The 16,448-nt window shown below is 34.6% G+C and overlaps 1 protein-coding gene across 2 annotated transcripts in view; it reads right to left on the reverse strand.

The window, feature by feature from the left end:
- Positions 1 to 1,876: 1,876 nt before the first annotated feature.
- Positions 1,877 to 16,448, reverse strand: part of PRKX (protein kinase cAMP-dependent X-linked catalytic subunit) — a 55,338-nt gene continuing 40,766 nt past the window's right edge. Inside the window, exons 5-9 of one of the 2 annotated variants that reach the window (XM_062488003.1) lie at positions 14,597 to 14,692; positions 10,975 to 11,032; positions 8,808 to 8,885; positions 5,840 to 5,988; positions 1,877 to 5,396 (exon numbers count right to left, since the gene is read on the reverse strand). In XM_062488003.1, coding sequence (XP_062343987.1) covers positions 5,863 to 5,988; positions 8,808 to 8,885; positions 10,975 to 11,032; positions 14,597 to 14,692 — 358 coding nt within the window. In that variant the 3' untranslated portion in view covers positions 1,877 to 5,396; positions 5,840 to 5,862. The remainder of the gene's footprint in view (positions 5,397 to 5,839; positions 5,989 to 8,807; positions 8,886 to 10,974; positions 11,033 to 14,596; positions 14,693 to 16,448) is intronic. The other variant, XM_062488004.1, reaches the window with a different exon arrangement.

Below are 16,448 nucleotides of genomic sequence, written 5' to 3' on the forward strand. Positions count from 1 at the left end.
AGTTGTTTAATCTGAAATAGTCTAGAGCTTCTGAGGTATCTATCTGTCCTCTGATTATGTAAAAAACAAGTACAGTAGAGATACCACCTGCATGGCACCTTAGAGTTCTGCATACTAGAAGACAGGACTGCATTTTTGGTGTTTAAAGTCACATATCAGTTTTGGGATGTGCTTCAGAGACTTCAGTGGCCTGAACTACAGATGCAGGAAGAGATGTTAAGACTCTCAACTGGCCCAGGAACTCATTGGTATTGAAACAAATGCAGTGAATCAGATAAACCTACCTTATGTCAAAGTTGGCATAATAGCTCCACTGGCTGCTGCACTTTTCACAGAATAAAAGAGTTTGAAGCATGATTGAACAAAATTGGAAAAGTATTTGAATACTTAGAAAGAAAACTGTACAATTCAGCTTGCTAAAATTTTACAGTATTTCTGCTTTCAAGGATAAATACAAAGCTTGACATGCATTCATATATGGTGATTTTTTGAAGGGTAGATGGAAAGGGGGCATGGAAGACAGCACGGAGTTGTCTTCTATTGAGAGGAGCAGAAGAGCCTTTTACTTTCCCTGTGAAAAGCTGCCTGAATTCTGAAGTTGAGATTGAAGCAGCTAGCAGGAGTTCGCATGCGGAAGGGCTCAATTTGCAAATTATGTAAGAATTCCTTAAATACCGGGCAGGATCCAGAAGTAACAGTGCCAGTTGCTACCATTCCTCATGGTATCATACCTTTACTGGTTAACAGTGGGTCACAGAACAGTGGGCTATTGTCAAATGCTGTTTTAAGAGTGTTTTGCCCTGAAAAGGCCTAATGAAGCATGAAGTGAGAGATTTGGAGGTAGTGAGTGTGGTCCAACAAAACCTACCTGTCCCAAATGAGTGAAAAAGTGTATTTTAAATGGTCTCTATTGGAAAAGATAAGGAGTTACATGTGCATTCAAAAACAGATTCAGCACATAGGACAAATGAACAAAAAACTCCACCACATGGGCTGGGGTATAAACAAGATGCCAAACAAAATTCTTTCTTCCTATCATTCAAAAATCTCCTGTGTTTTAATTGAAAAGTCCTTTTGATTCATGTCAAAGACATGACTAAAAGCTTGCCAGGGCTCATTGTGGTGTTCCTTCACTTTCCATTAACAGCCTCATGAAGCACATGACACAGTGGTTTACAACAGAAAAACATCAATGTGCAGACTTTAGAATGAAGCCAGGAAGAAAAAAAGAAATATTCTGTCTTAAGAAAGTGAACCTTTAACTAGTCCAAACTATCCAGTAGGTTCTATGACTATGTAATCCCCTAGATAACATAATCTGGTGATAATAAGAAGTAAAATACATTTGACTCAAAAAGGAATTTAACACAAAACATCTAAACAAATTTTGTTTAAAATGAACTTTTCAAGTTTTGATGGAAGATGAAATAAAGGGTAAGTTAGGTGTGCCTGACATGGTACAAATATTTTTTGTGACATTGTAGTATTTTTCAATGCCTAAAGAAACCAATTGTACTGAGTGTTCTGGACAGTGTTCAGGTCATTAAGTTGTGAAAATGCCAAAGCAATTAGGGTCATATAATCAAAGTTTAATGAGAAGTCCAAGTTAACACTTTTGATTATTGGTGCACTACCGGACATGGTTTTGATAATGTACTTTATGGTCCTTCTTCAACATCATCTGACATCTGTCCCAACACTTATGTCTTACTCTGAAAAGACTTCAAATGTGAAAAGAAGGAACAGTTGTTTACCTACTCCTCTTGTCAACCCTTCACCATTTTCTCAGATGAAGAACCCCAATCTCCTCCCACCATAAATGGAAGCAAACTAGGTTTAAACATTTGAAAAGTTATAAAGGTTTATTAAATGAATCCAGATTTGACAGATATTACATTAAATTAAACAGCAATAAAGTTTTACTAGGGTTTATGTACAGATCACAGTGATTTTTCATTGTGCAATGAGGGCTGACTTTGTAATTTTGAACATTACTTACACATGAGCTACAACAAGCAACCAGCAACACGCAACGTTACCCCAGGTGAACCTCGCAAGTCGAGCAGTCCAAACTGATTATGCAGCACACAAATGCCTGCTACTACTGTCACTACTTACTACACAACAGAGTATTTATAAAGCAGTCAAGGTTTGCCATAGAAAAGTGCAAAACATGGGAAGTCTGTACACAGTACAGTACAAAAAGGAATCATGCTACAGTCATTGAAAGCTGAAAAATTACTCTATAGCATAGGAAGCACTGCATCACAACTCTTCTGAATGGCAAGCAGATGGGCTGAAGAACAGCCGTATCTTCATTGCTTTCAAAACTGTAAAATCCCTGTTTATTCATTTAAACATAGTTTAGTACCTATATTTGATCGATAACAATGACTGTCTACAGTGGAAGATCACATTAGTTAAAGCTCAGTAGCACGCATATTCATTGATCAAGCTCATTTACAGGAAAATCTACAGCATGTTCTTCATTGAAATCATGAAGCATTTATATAATTTGGTTACAAGGCAATTGAGTTTACAATTAATGTTTATCACTTAAAACCTCAGATTGGGCAATTGGGCAAATATATATATATGTATATAAAACTCAAAAATAAAGGTTTTTTTTTTAATGTTTAATGTTCTTGTTCACTGACGTAGAATACCAAAGGCCTATGGGCTCTCTTGCAAGACAACAGTCCTTATGCAACACACTATATGTAAAAGTACACATTAACAGAAGGAATCAAATTAAAATGAACTTCAGAGAACACCCTACTTGAATATATAAAAAAAAAATCTTCTAGTCTTCTTAAAAATATCCATAAATCCAGAATTCTTAGTGCAGTGTTTACCTGCATGAGCACTCAGAACTACATTAGTGGGCCATGAAGCCCCAGTTAAGACTTAAAGCAGACTCACTTGTGCAAATAGATAAAACAGCCAGGTAGTAACACCACATTAAGTTCATCACTTAAAATAATGCTTCAAAAATGATTTGGTTTTATTTTTTAGTTCAGTATTTTAATTAAACTGAAAGCAGTTTTGTACTAGAAAGCATGCTGATGAGGTCAGCAGTTTGGTGTATGTACACATGGCTCAGAAATAATGTAAAGTCAAGGGATTATCAATATTAATAACATTGCATTCATTTCCTTAGTCTCCACCACAATGAGTGTCAGTGCATCCACTGCCAGCAATGGATAAGATTCACGAAAAAAAATCCACTATCTCCTGCTGTTCAAACATTCGAAACTTCTACCCGCCACTGTGGCAAATTACTCAAATTCAACTCCTTTTCTTCAGATCTGAAGATTTAAACACAGAGCAGCTTTGAATTTGAAGAAAAATCCTGTATTTAGCACACCTTCTTGTTTCAGTATGCAAATTTTCAAAAAGAAACTGATGTAGTATTCAGAGTCCATAAAATACCATAAGCTTGCACATTAAGAAAACTCCTAAACTGTTTTCTCCCCCTTACACAAAGTAAGCTGTGTATATTACAACTGTAATTTCCTATGGATTGTTCTGTTTGCATAACATCAAGACAGCTTTGTTATATTCCAGAATTATCATTGTGAAATATCCTAATTTTGTTACACATTGTGCATTTTTGCAAAGAGTTACACAATCTATTTAAGTAAGACTTGCTTTATGAAGAAATAATCTACCCTAGAAGTTAGAGGTTCTCAATAGCACTTCTGTACTGTTTAAACAAAAAAAAAAAATGAGATCACTTTTCCATGAGGAAACTCCAGTAACTAATCTGCCATAAAATCATAAATACGGTAATTTCAGTAGCAATTACTAGAATGCTACTAAAGGCATTCAGTATTTAGTTTAGAAGAATAAATCTTCAGCCTACACTTCTTATCACTTTCAGATCAAAAAATGTGGAGAGTAGTTTTTGTGAAAAACTGTATGATCTAATTAAACAGTATTATGTAGAGCCATAAGTCATAGTAGTAGAACTCCAGACAGCAGATGTGCTCTGAGAAAAATTGGTCTAAATATGACAATTTCACTAGAAGTTATCGAAACCCACAACATCCTAAAGAATGTAATTGCTTTTTTGTAATTGAAGCACTTCAAAATCAACTCCCTTATATTAACAAAAGTATCATAACATGTAACATGAAAAAAAAACCTAAAAAGAGAATCTGCCTAGTATTCAATCTACCTTCATGTTTCTGTGCATTCATATATAGATACATACATGTGCACATACTGATATTTAGTGCTGCTTAAAATTAAGCAATATTGCAAATACTTCCAATACACAGTGTGCTCAAGCTGCTGGAAAGATGTCGGCACAGGATGAAAAAAGAGACTGTGCATCTAAGGTTTGAACTCTGTACGTATGAAATTGCTGGCAGCAGGGACTAAGACATTTTCAAAAACAGAGGAGCAGAAATGTAAGGCTGTACTATATATTCAGTCTTCCCTCTGATATTCTGAAGTGTTCAGCATTCAACAACAATTTCACTAATGAAAAAGGTCTGTATGGCTCATGCTTTACATTTGGAGAAGACAACAAGCTTGCAAGGGAACAACTCCTGTCAGAGCCAGTTAAAGCCCTTTTATCAGGATGGACTGAGTTGCATGTTTACAGCGAGTTTTCGTATGAGGAATCTCATTTCAGACAGTGTATCATCAGTCAAAATTCTGGTTTTCAAAGAGACATAATTGTAACAGAGCTTTATAAATTAGGCATTAAGATGCATCTTAAACAACAATAAAACATGCCATTGTTTTTCTGCTTTCAAGTACTATGGTTGTAAGTGTGAGGCATTGGAAATTTTAGGTACAAATCTTTTTAAAACTTAATTACTTTTGTTTTTTACAAAGAATTATAAAATGTATATAAGATGATGAAAAACTCATTTATCCTTTTTTAAGACTTTTATTCCTAAAGAACTTCTTGAAAAACATTATTTGAAAAATAAAAATCATAGACTCTGCAAAGTACAAAAATTTACATCTTTGCACAATTCCTGTGCTTTAGTTGTACTGTATTCATTATATACATATATACTAATTTGTGCTTTTAATTACACAAGTTTAGTATAAACTTATAAAATTAAGTCTATGAGTTAACTATGCAAAAAGGATCTGGAATAGCAGGAAACTTAATTCAACCATAAGTTAAGAAAAATAATCCTAAAATATCATTTTAGTTAGTCTGCTTCAGAGCAGACTATCATTATTACAATTTACTAAACTAAAGTCAAATGTTTACAGCAAAAAATTATTCCTGCCTCCATCTTTTATGACATTATATACGAATACACATATCTGAATGCAGTATCATTCTTAGCCACAAAGAAAATCTTCCTTTATATTTGAACTTCATATTCTTCAGACTTGCTCTCAGCACTTCAATTTCCTTCCCGTTTCTAAAACAAAACAAAACAAAACAAAAAAAAAAAAAATCAAAGCACAAAGCACAAGGTGGACTATTTGAACTCAGGAACAAGTATCAACCTATCGTATCTGTAAGAGAGAAGATCCAGGGTACAGAATTAATCTGACTCTTAAACCTCTAGAGTCTGCATTCTTAGTAATAAAACCTTATAGTTAAGAACTATCATATTTCCTTATCTGTAAAAAAGAAGTATCTCAATTGATTCAACACGCTATTTTAAAAAAATTAAGGACAGAAGCACTTAAATATCTGTATGCAAATAAACCTTCATCACTGTAGAAAACCAAGTCCTGTGAGGTAAGTGATTTTTGTAACTTCAACCCATTATGAATCAGAAAAATGTAATTTCTGCATGTGGTTCTCACTCAAGAGATCTGCAACGTTTTCAAGGTCACTCTTGACATTTGTACATACCTTGTCCAGTGTAGATGTTACACTCAGAAATTCTTGAAAATTTCTAGATCTTTAGGAGGTACCGGAGGTGTCTTGTTCCAGTCATCTTCAGGATAAGCTTCAAAATTGGAAGTATCCCCATCATTGGATACTTTGGGCACTATGGGAGGCTAGTCAGAAGAAGCACAACAAAAATGTTAGTAGTTTCCTCAATGAGCTCCTTGCCATCATACTGATCTGTAAAAGATCTATTAAACTGGTGTACAGATTTACAGCTCAGCTCTTCTCTAACAAATGGCGTGAGAGAGGAGCTTGCAGTATCTCAAACATATTCCCACACTTTGTCAATTGTACATTTAAATAATATGGTTAAAACACACTTAGACTGTTAATATACTAAATATAGATACCTATTTTATTGAGCACTAGCTTCTTTTCAATTAAGAATCTCCATAGCAGCATGGGAAACTGCTACCATATTGAAGGAAAAAAAGCCTCCTCTTCACTGCTTTCAATCAGATTGACTGCTTTTAAAGAGGTTGAAATTACTAACTTCTGTCAGCCAACTGTGGTTTTTCCTAACCTAGTAATAAATTCAAGCAGGTAAAGAAATTGCTTCACCGTAAATCATTTCATAAGGATGGCTATAAAAGCAGCTTAATTCAAATGGATTGTTTTTATGAAACTTGAAAGTGCCAAGAGAAGTATCAGTTTTTTATTTGCTTTCACAGAGGATCCCTTCAATTTCTAGTATTGCTCATCAGCTTCACAGCACCTGTAGTTTTAACTTGTCTTAAATCTAACACTGAGAATACTCCGTGCTTCTGGCCACAGACTATAAGATAAAGATCCTTTCAGGAACGTTTCATTAATTGCAGGTGTTAATGAAGAGAAAATATCTTTTCCTCTCTCAAGGGACATTAATCTCCCTATCTTCTCAGCAAGTGACAGCTTAACTATCATGCTGAGTCCAACAGAACACTTTAGAATTAAAAAAACCTTATGGATGATCCCTGCACTGGCTCAAAATTATACCACAGACAGAGCTATAAAGTATGGCAAAATGCTATTCTGCATTTCCTCATAAAGATAAAAGTCTGGCTTCCACTAGCTCATGAGATCTTATCTTATCCTTTGGGCTTCTCAAAATGATGTCATGATCAGTAGGTTTTCATTGGGAAAGATGGGGCCCTGTAAGTTAGTACTTCTAACCTTCAGCCAAAAGCAGAGTCTTAATTCTGTAGATTCTGTGGCAGTCACAGTAATACTGCCCAGATGCTGAGGAAAATGTGCAGAATCTGCTCTGCCCCTGAAAACTGTCTGCTCCACTGTGAGCAGTGTCTGGTATCCCTCCTCTCTGTAATCATTTTGGCAAAAAAAACCCCAGTTTTGTGAAGTAACACACAGAAAGAAAAAACAAAACAAAAGGGAGAAAGCATGATTAATGAAATTATTTTCTCTCTTTCAGCCATTGCTACTGTTAATATGATATTGATATTTAGGACCTTATTAGGACCATGAATAAATGCATCATTTATACAATAGACAAATTAATGTTTTCTACAGGGAAAATGGAGCATTGTGTGCATCATTTCATATTTTCAATCTCTTCATCCATATGAAATCGTGAAAACAAACTCTGAAGAACATAGCTGCCTCGAGAAATAACCAAGTAAAATTCTGATCCACTTCACATCCCTCGTCTTAAATTTAATTAAGCACCATCTCATCTTCCAAGAGCCTAATTTAACCATTAACCATCTTAATCACAATGATTAAGAAACAAGTTTTGTATTCATAATAATCTGAATGCTATGGTGACTCTTTTTTCATTAATCTTTTTCATGAAAAGGCCACACAAAGGATATTTAGACCTGAGACATTTGATTGTACAATCTAACAATAATTTTTAATTTTATTTGTTTTTTATTTCTTTGGTTGTCATACACTTCAGAGTTTATATACTTATAAAACAGATTATCTTCCTGTTTGTGTTCTTTGCAGGTTTCAGTAAATAGAATTTATTATAACACATACACATATATACATTTATATATAAAACATCAACTGGGTGCAATAATGATTAAAAATAAAACAAACCCACACATTTGAAACACTGTAAACTTATTTTTCTTAAAGAGAAAAGTCACCTACAACTTTGTATTAGATACTGTTTACAAGAAAACATAATGAACATTTTAAAATTGTCTCTTTTGTTTGGGTTTTTTTTTGCTTTTTCTTCCCTCTCCCCCAAGAACTCAAGGGTATCTACCTAGAATTTAAGTCAAGACACTAATGCAAAGAACACTGCTGTAAGGAATTGTACAGGTTAGAAAACTCTAAAGAAGGAAAGAAAGAAGGCAGTTTTACTTCCAAAGGACTTTAAAACCATTTTGCAGTTGACAGCTTTGGCAAACATGTACCATCATATAATACTAGAATTCAATGCTAGTAAAAAGTATGTTAGAATTGCATTCATAAATCCTTCTCTTCCACCTTCCCTATTCCTCCTACTCCCATGTGCTTTACATTTTATTAAAACATTTACCAGAATTGAACTTGGCACAAAAATATAAAGCCCGGAGCAAAATACTTCCATATATGTAAGGATAAGGAAAAAAAAAAATTCAAAACAACAAATTATCAATCCCCCTCCACCTCACCAAGTAAAATACCACTTAGAACAAGTAATGACTTACAAAACCTGAAAACTAAATTTGATATTAACTAATCAGCTTCAGCATAACTAAAGCAGGGATTTATTTTTTTTTTGACAGTTCGTATGTAGACAAAAATGCAAACAGATATTCATACAATTAACTCTGCATTGCAAAAATGCCAATATGCACTTAATCACTAAGTGTGCATATCAACGTGGTTATACACATACAAACACACAGATGCAACAGCCAACAAACCTTCAACAGATCAGCTTAAATGAACAATGCTTTCTCCTTGTGATGTCCTATACAGTATTTGCAGAATGTACCTTTAGTCTCCTCTGAGGTACAGCATCCCAGTCTATAGACCTGAACCATCGATGTCTCTTCACATCATCTGCTCCATTCTTTAAGGAAAGAAATCAAAATAACTATATTTTTAAGCTACATGTATGCTGAACCATGTATTTCATTACAAGGACTGGGATATCAAAGAAGCCTATCCTTTTTTCTTTTTCTCAGGTGATAATCATTCAAAGATTCTAAAGAGTAAATTCATAGTGTTAATTCCCTAGCAGGTCGTGAGTTCCAGCAATAAAACCCAACTATTTTTGATTTGGGGTTTGTTTGGGCTTTTTCTAGCATTCTTCTGACACAATGGAGATCAAGAACAGGCTTTAAAGTACCCACAAAACCATTCACTACAGTCCTATTTACTTTTGTTTTCTCCAACATTTTAGAGGAAGCCTTTTATTCAGATATACTTTCTAATTCTTGCACTATAAAAGAAAATAAGTGAGGGTTGATGATATTTTAAATAAAAATAATGTTTGGGAAGCACATAGTTTTTTCAAATATTATAGATATTTAATGATAGCAAGAGGTTTTCAGTACTGTTATGAAAGTAAATGTATTAAAACATTTGTTTTCATTTTAGATATGCAGTTAAAGGTGTATTTGCCTTGTAATGATTATTCTCTCTGGGGTGTCCATTTTATTTATGTACGTAAGAAACAAAAATGTCTCTTTTTTCATTATTAAGCTTGTTTCAAGCACAGACTTGTTCTCAAGGCATTAAGCACTGGGGGAAAACATCTGGTTCTCTGTTTCAGGCCTGATCACAGCACAGCACTCGAGATTATACCATGTACAGCTCCACAAAATGAAGCATTATCACACGTTTGGGTTTCTTCAGATTTATGTGAACTGGGACTCTCCATGCTCATATCCAATGAGGCATCAAGGACAACAGCATCACCCAGCTCCCTCAAAAGCAGACCTAACTGAATGTTTCACCAGGAAGCATTCAGTGGGATTTACATCTTTTTAAACCAAGTACGATCATGGAAAAAGATCAGACAGAAGTGCTAGTGCTCCCACCCCAAAATATGCTTTTAATTAGAACTGTTTTTGATTTAATAGTCAACTGTAAGGAAAACACCAAAATAAACCTAACCAAACACATACAAAAAAAACCTCCCAAAACAACACAAAACCCAGTCCAACACATTTACCAAAGCCCATGTTTGAATTAAGTCAAGATTTGCTTTTGTTCTTGTTACCCTTCAAAACTGTCCAAAGATATAAAAGTTTTCACTGGTAAATGAGTTGAAAAATTTTGATCTTAAAAAATCCTCCTGAAAACCACTGTAGAGGATTCTGAAGGATAAAAAAAAAATACTTCTTGTTTTTTCTTACCAGTCTAAATCTGTGCCATAAAAAAGGTTCCAAAAGAAAACATCAGACATCTCGTTACAGCATTTATACTTATATCAGTATGTTAAGAAAACCGTGGATGATTGTGCACCTTTTACCTTTTTCACCTATGTTTACCATTCAATGTGCTTTGGGCCAAAAAACAAACCTCCAATATCCCTTGCCCACAAAAATAAATTTTTAGATGTTTCTGAAGAAATGAAGTATTATACAAGCTAATTTCAGTATCTACTGCCTTCACATATCTGTTCAGATTAGGGTAAATATTTCTTCCTGGTGGAAAAGTATTTGACTGTGCTTAAATAGCCCTACCAAGACAATGACCAGGTATCCTAGCACTACAACAATCCTTATACTCCTAAATTATTAAAATTAAACATAATTTTTAGACTTTGATTGACAAATTTGATTAGTGCTCCTTCTGGGATTAACACCTCCACAAAAAAAGGATCAAATGAGCAGGCACCCTGTACTACAGGACTTAATATGTTTCTGGTGTAATCTAGGTTTTAACAGTAATGAAAGGGTGGTGGCGGTGGTGAGGAGAGAGGGAAACCATCATGAAGAGTAGCATTAATCTAAATAGGAGAATGATTTTCAAAAAACCAGAAATACAAAGGTTAAATTTTGCACTTAGGATTGCATAACCCAAGTAATGTATGGGAAAATGTATCTGTTTCATGCTTATAAAAACAGAAACTCTATGAAGAGCTGGTCTGTATCTTTCCTACAGAATTCTTTCAACCATGTGCTATGTTACACTAAAGATTTTATACTGACCTTCATATTTCCTAGTCGTCTTGTTCTGTCAACCACAAGCAGCTTCTTAATAAGGTCTCTGAAGTAAAGAAAATATGCTCTCTGTTAAACAGAAGCAATTTATATTTGACTGTCAAGTGTTACAGAATACAGACATGCTTCCCTTTGACCCATTCATTTCCTCATATATTAGGATATTTAAGAGTAAACAATAAAAAAGAATCTAACAGAATTACTGCAGATTTCTTTTAGATTCTTCCAAGAAACAAAGGAAAAAAACTCTCTCTCCTCCCCTGCCCCTTGCCAAGCAGCACCATTTTGTTTTTTGTATTTTGCTGGGCATTCAAAATTCAAAATGGATCTCCAATCTGTTTGTCAGAATTCGCTACTAATATATATTAAAAAAGCAGGTAAAGCTGCACCCTCATCTTTATGCTAAATATCCAGGGAAAACACGGAAGAGCTAGTCATCTGTTTAATAACATCTATAACTTCATTGAAAGCAAAAAGCCTCACCGAGATACTGGTTCACTGAACAGTTCTACATAAAGCTAAATCAACATTTTAAAAGATTAAAAGAAGTTTGGAGACATAAAACTCTTTCATTTTTATAGCAAAGTATTTTAAATATTAAGCCTTAAACAACTATGACATAAACCAAAAGTGTCATAATTTATGTAATTAGCTTGAATACTTATGAGTTGAAAGAAAAATATGGCTTCTTACTTCTATAAGCAGTTACATTTTATCTCAAAGATTATTCTGCTATTCAAATTTAGGAAAATGGCATTCTGGACTAGTTGCATAAAGCACCAACAACAAGAAAGAACAAAAGTTTACCTATCCTTATTTCAATAATCACAAGTACTCCTGAGAGATGGCATACAGCATGGAATGCTGGAGATTAAAGAGTATGGCTAGTTCCAAATTTTAACAATATGAAACTTATTTTTAACAAGAAGACAATTTTATTTACACAAAAGAACACAAACATAACAATTGATAACAATCATAACAATGGCATACCTGCCTCTCTCCATCCCTACCTGTAATGTTTACTATCCTTTCCAAAAAGAGCACTGTGTCACCTATCCAAGAAATCATGTGCATGCACAAAGAACTGAATGGGCTAGAAACTGTTTAAAAAGCTGTTGCATTTGGCAGGAATACAATTTTTAAATTCAACTCGGAAAAAAATTAAATTATCAGATATACTAATTAAAAAGTCCATGTAGAAAGCAAATTTTACAACTCTCATGATTATTCCAGACAATCAATATTTGAATTAGATCAAATCATGTGACCAACTCCTTTTACAAAGTCACCTTTGTAGAAATATCCCTTTCTACTTCACAAAGAAGGCCATTCCTTATGGAAGAGGCTACAGGGATGACTAGAAGCACACTTAAAACAGAAGTAGGATTGAAAAGAAATTCAGAAACCCAAAAAGAGATTCACAGAGTTTATGGCCTAAGACACACTCCAATTCCTACAAAACCAGAAAACCTTTCATGGACAACCTTGGCTTGCTTCAAAAATTCATAAAACAGTTAAGGGTAAGCTTTCTTGGTGATACAGTGTTGTCACTAAAGATGGTATTTGCTGCATTGGACCAGCGAAATATTGAAACAAATAATAGATGGTTTAGTAGTTCTTTATTACATTGGTTCTAAAAAATCATTTTAAAAATATGTTAACATTAATTCAATAGATATGCTGGTGTATGTATCTGGAGAATCAAATTCCACATGAATTCTCCAGACCAAAAATCCTGTAACAGTGACATTTTGTTTGGAGTTTTCCAAAAGCAGTAAGAGTGACATCCATGCAGCAGGAGGGAAGGAGGGAAAGCAGAAGTGGTACAAATTCAGAAAGTAAAAAGTACAGGAGGGTGATGCGGGTGAGTAAAAAATGTCAGTGCCCATAAACTCAAGGTAGTACACATCCCTAGGGAGAGAAGCATTCTCACCATTCAGAAAGGGAAATAGTTTTGCTGCCTCAGAATGGAGAGTTAAAACACCGTATAGCACTAACACCTCAGACAGTCTGGATGTGACAGGACACAAGCCAGCCTGCTATCTGGCTGAAATACTGACTTATTGGAAGAAGAGAGAGAAAACAGATGGGTTAGATGGTTAAGATGCAGAGATGTTCACAGACTAACCAGTTCTGTATATTGTGGTTTAAAAGAAGGAAAAGGGGCTGACATCCAAGACACTGTGCTCACAACTCACTGCAGAAAATAAGTGAAGCCACAGAAACAAGTGTGGCCAGCAGGACAGAACAGTGATTGTCCCCCTCTACTTGACAGTGGTGAGCCCACACCTAGTGTCCCTGTATCCAGTTCTGGGCCACTCACTTCAAGAAAGACACTGAGATGCCTGAGTGTGCCCAGAGAAGGCCAATGGAGCTCGTGCAGGTCTGGAGGGTGAGTCCTATAAGGAGCTGTAAGTCCTACAAGTGTGAGGGAGCTGGCACTGTTTAGCCTGGATAAAAGGAGGCTCAGGGGCAGCCTGATTAGTCGCTAACTGCTTTCACTATATTGGATGGGTTGTTAGTGATGATAACCTAATTTGAAGTGTTCTACCTTCTGATCACAATATTTTAGTTCAGTGCACAGAATACTACAAGAGAGAACCAATTTTCATTCCAAGACCAATTGGATTAGGAAGACCAGACAATGAGAATACATTAAACTGGAAACTGTGGAGCTACTAAGGGAAAAGTGTTACAAAGAAACAAAAATATGAGACACTAGTCAGCCTAAGGGGATGCAGACATGCTTCATTCAGTGCACCCCATGAGTCAGTGGAGGCTTAAAAAAACAAACAAATAAACAACAACCAAAAATCTTTCTCAAATTATTAGTTCTGCTTGTATCTGTTTACCCAGTTGTGACAATGAGCGGTCACCATCAAAACACTACCAGTGATGAACACTGGAATAACTACCTGTCTTCACTTCCTCACTCATTCATTCAACTATGTAGGGTTCTAAGAGAACCTCACGTTTATAATTGCATTTCCTCTGGTTTCAATGTTTACTAAAAATTATTCAGTTATGGAATTTTTAAATTGGAAAAAACCCTTATTTTATCGGCCATATACCTTCAACAATTGCTGAATACTGACAATTAAACCCACAATACATGTGTATGTAATCCTGCATATTGAACTGGGCCCCTGCTATCATAAATTTGATTTTACACCAGAACTTCTGATGTACCAGAGTTATCTCAAGTAATTATGCTGAGAGTGATTTAAGTGGTATGTATCTATAGACAGAAACAGTTTAGTGTTCTCTTCCTGCTCTCCTAATTTTTACTCAGATTATCTGCTTATATTTCTCCTCTTGATCTTCTTACAGTACAAGCCAATAGGGCTTGCACAAGGTAGAAAAGCATTTAATATCCCATAATACACAGAAAAGAGAGTCAGATATTATCTTACATCTGTATCACCACCTTGAAGTCTACCAAATCTAGCTGTTTATTTGGACTGAAAGTGTAAACATAATATAAAATATTTTCCAACATGGTATTTCAGAAAATCAGAATCTGAAATCAGGTCTTCTAAAGAGACTTTTTAGAAACAGTACTCAGGGAGCTATTTAAAAAAGACAGTGTTGGGAATCATTGACTTACTTTACATATAAATCCAAATGCCTTGGGAAATCTATTTTGCCAGCAAGAATCTTCTGATATATACCAAAGGGATTATCATCAAAAAATGGAGGAAACCTATTTTAATACAGAAAATTTTCAGATGTTAGAAAAAGAAGTTCTAAAAATCTTATAAGCAATATTATGCTATAGCAATTCCCCTCAGAAATAATTGTTTCTATTGTTTAGTTTTTTTTTGGTAGGACACTACCAATCAAATACTATCTTGAAGAATAATTTAAGGCTGCCATTGTAAAAAAGAAAACATTTTTGTATGCAACACACTGAATTCAGAATTAAAATTTAAATAGAACAATAGAATATGAAAATATAAAATACTACATAATTGCAGTAAAAATACAATTTATGAGACAGATTTTCAGTGTTAAAAGTAAAAAATGCTTTGCCTTTATCTTTAAAACCCAGGGATATACTCTCCAAAAGAGCATTACCATTTCTGATCTTGTCTGTAACTGCAGGCACATCCTTATTTACCAGTTTATGTCTAAAGTGCTAAAACACCTTCACAAGAATACATTATCCAGTTCTGTTATTTGTTCAGTTATGTTGTACATCGTGAATTCAAGTACATGTTTTGCTAGATAAGGTTTCTGGAACAGTCAGACTGTTCACAGCCCTCCAAGTGCAGTTGCCTTTCTGTGTAGGACAGATAAAGTTTCCAGTCCACAATCTTCCTCATGATGAATAGTAAATTAACACGTAATTAAAATTCTACATTTATGTTTTCTATGAAGTTCTTCAAGAAGTTATGAGCTAGCAGAAAGAATACTTCTTGTTGTACAGCTACAGTATAAATTGAAAGTTTTCTGCTGAGCTTCCTTTTCTAGTACAGAACATCCCCAATTCCTGCAAGAGGTGCATCAGCACAGCCAGCTGAGGCCAAGTGCCAACTGCTTTCTGAGTGTCAGTCATGTTCTTAAAAGTTACCACAGGAAACATTTCTAAGGGAATGGAGGAACTCATTCAATAATCTCAGTCCTGCTTTGCCTCTATAACATGACCAAAGCAACCCACTTATTATTCTTCTGCCTCAAAATCCATACAGAATTAAAAAAAAAAAAAACCCACAGGTTTTGAGTGTTCACCGTGTTATTAACATCCAACCACTATTACAGTTTAATTAAAATATTTTCACATCTTCCTAACATTTCATAATTACTTTCTCAGATAACTGTGTGCATACACGCACAAATACAGTGCTTGTGGCTTTGGAAATCAGTGATAGCACAAAAACAAGGATGAAAAGAACATTTCTCCAGGCTCTTTTTTAAATTTTATAGTAGTCAAACTAGCTTATTCTTCAACAAATGCTATACATTATTATGTTTTCAGAAGTATTCATTTGTTCATTATTCAGCTGATGAACAAGTGGATTAGCACTCCCTTTGAAATACTGTGTATTTCGGCCATGGTAACAATCAAATTCCACAGAATAATTAAATAAAGGTGTCTGTGGTCTTATGGTAAAAAAAAATTATAATTCAAAGCACTGAAAAGTGTGACTAAATGATCTAGTTAGGGAAAGACTAAAGGACATTTCTGTTGCTGTTCAGAAAGCTGGAGTACTTTCTTTATTAGAGAGTACTTTCCCAACTAACTGGAAAGTGGAAGAATCTCAGGAATAATACTCGTGCTATTAAAAATTCCTGCTTTGACACTAAAGAACAAGGAAAACATGACTGCTATTAAACATGCACAGGTTTCCCCCACACAGGAAAGACTATCATATCAAGTTTCTTTTTTAGTCAAGCAACATAAATATCATTCACATTCTCCACAGCAAGTTGACAAACTCAATTTTCTATTTATTAAC

This window comes from Cinclus cinclus, chromosome 2 (assembly GCF_963662255.1).
Source record: "Cinclus cinclus chromosome 2, bCinCin1.1, whole genome shotgun sequence".
NCBI classification, from domain to species: domain Eukaryota; kingdom Metazoa; phylum Chordata; class Aves; order Passeriformes; family Cinclidae; genus Cinclus; species Cinclus cinclus.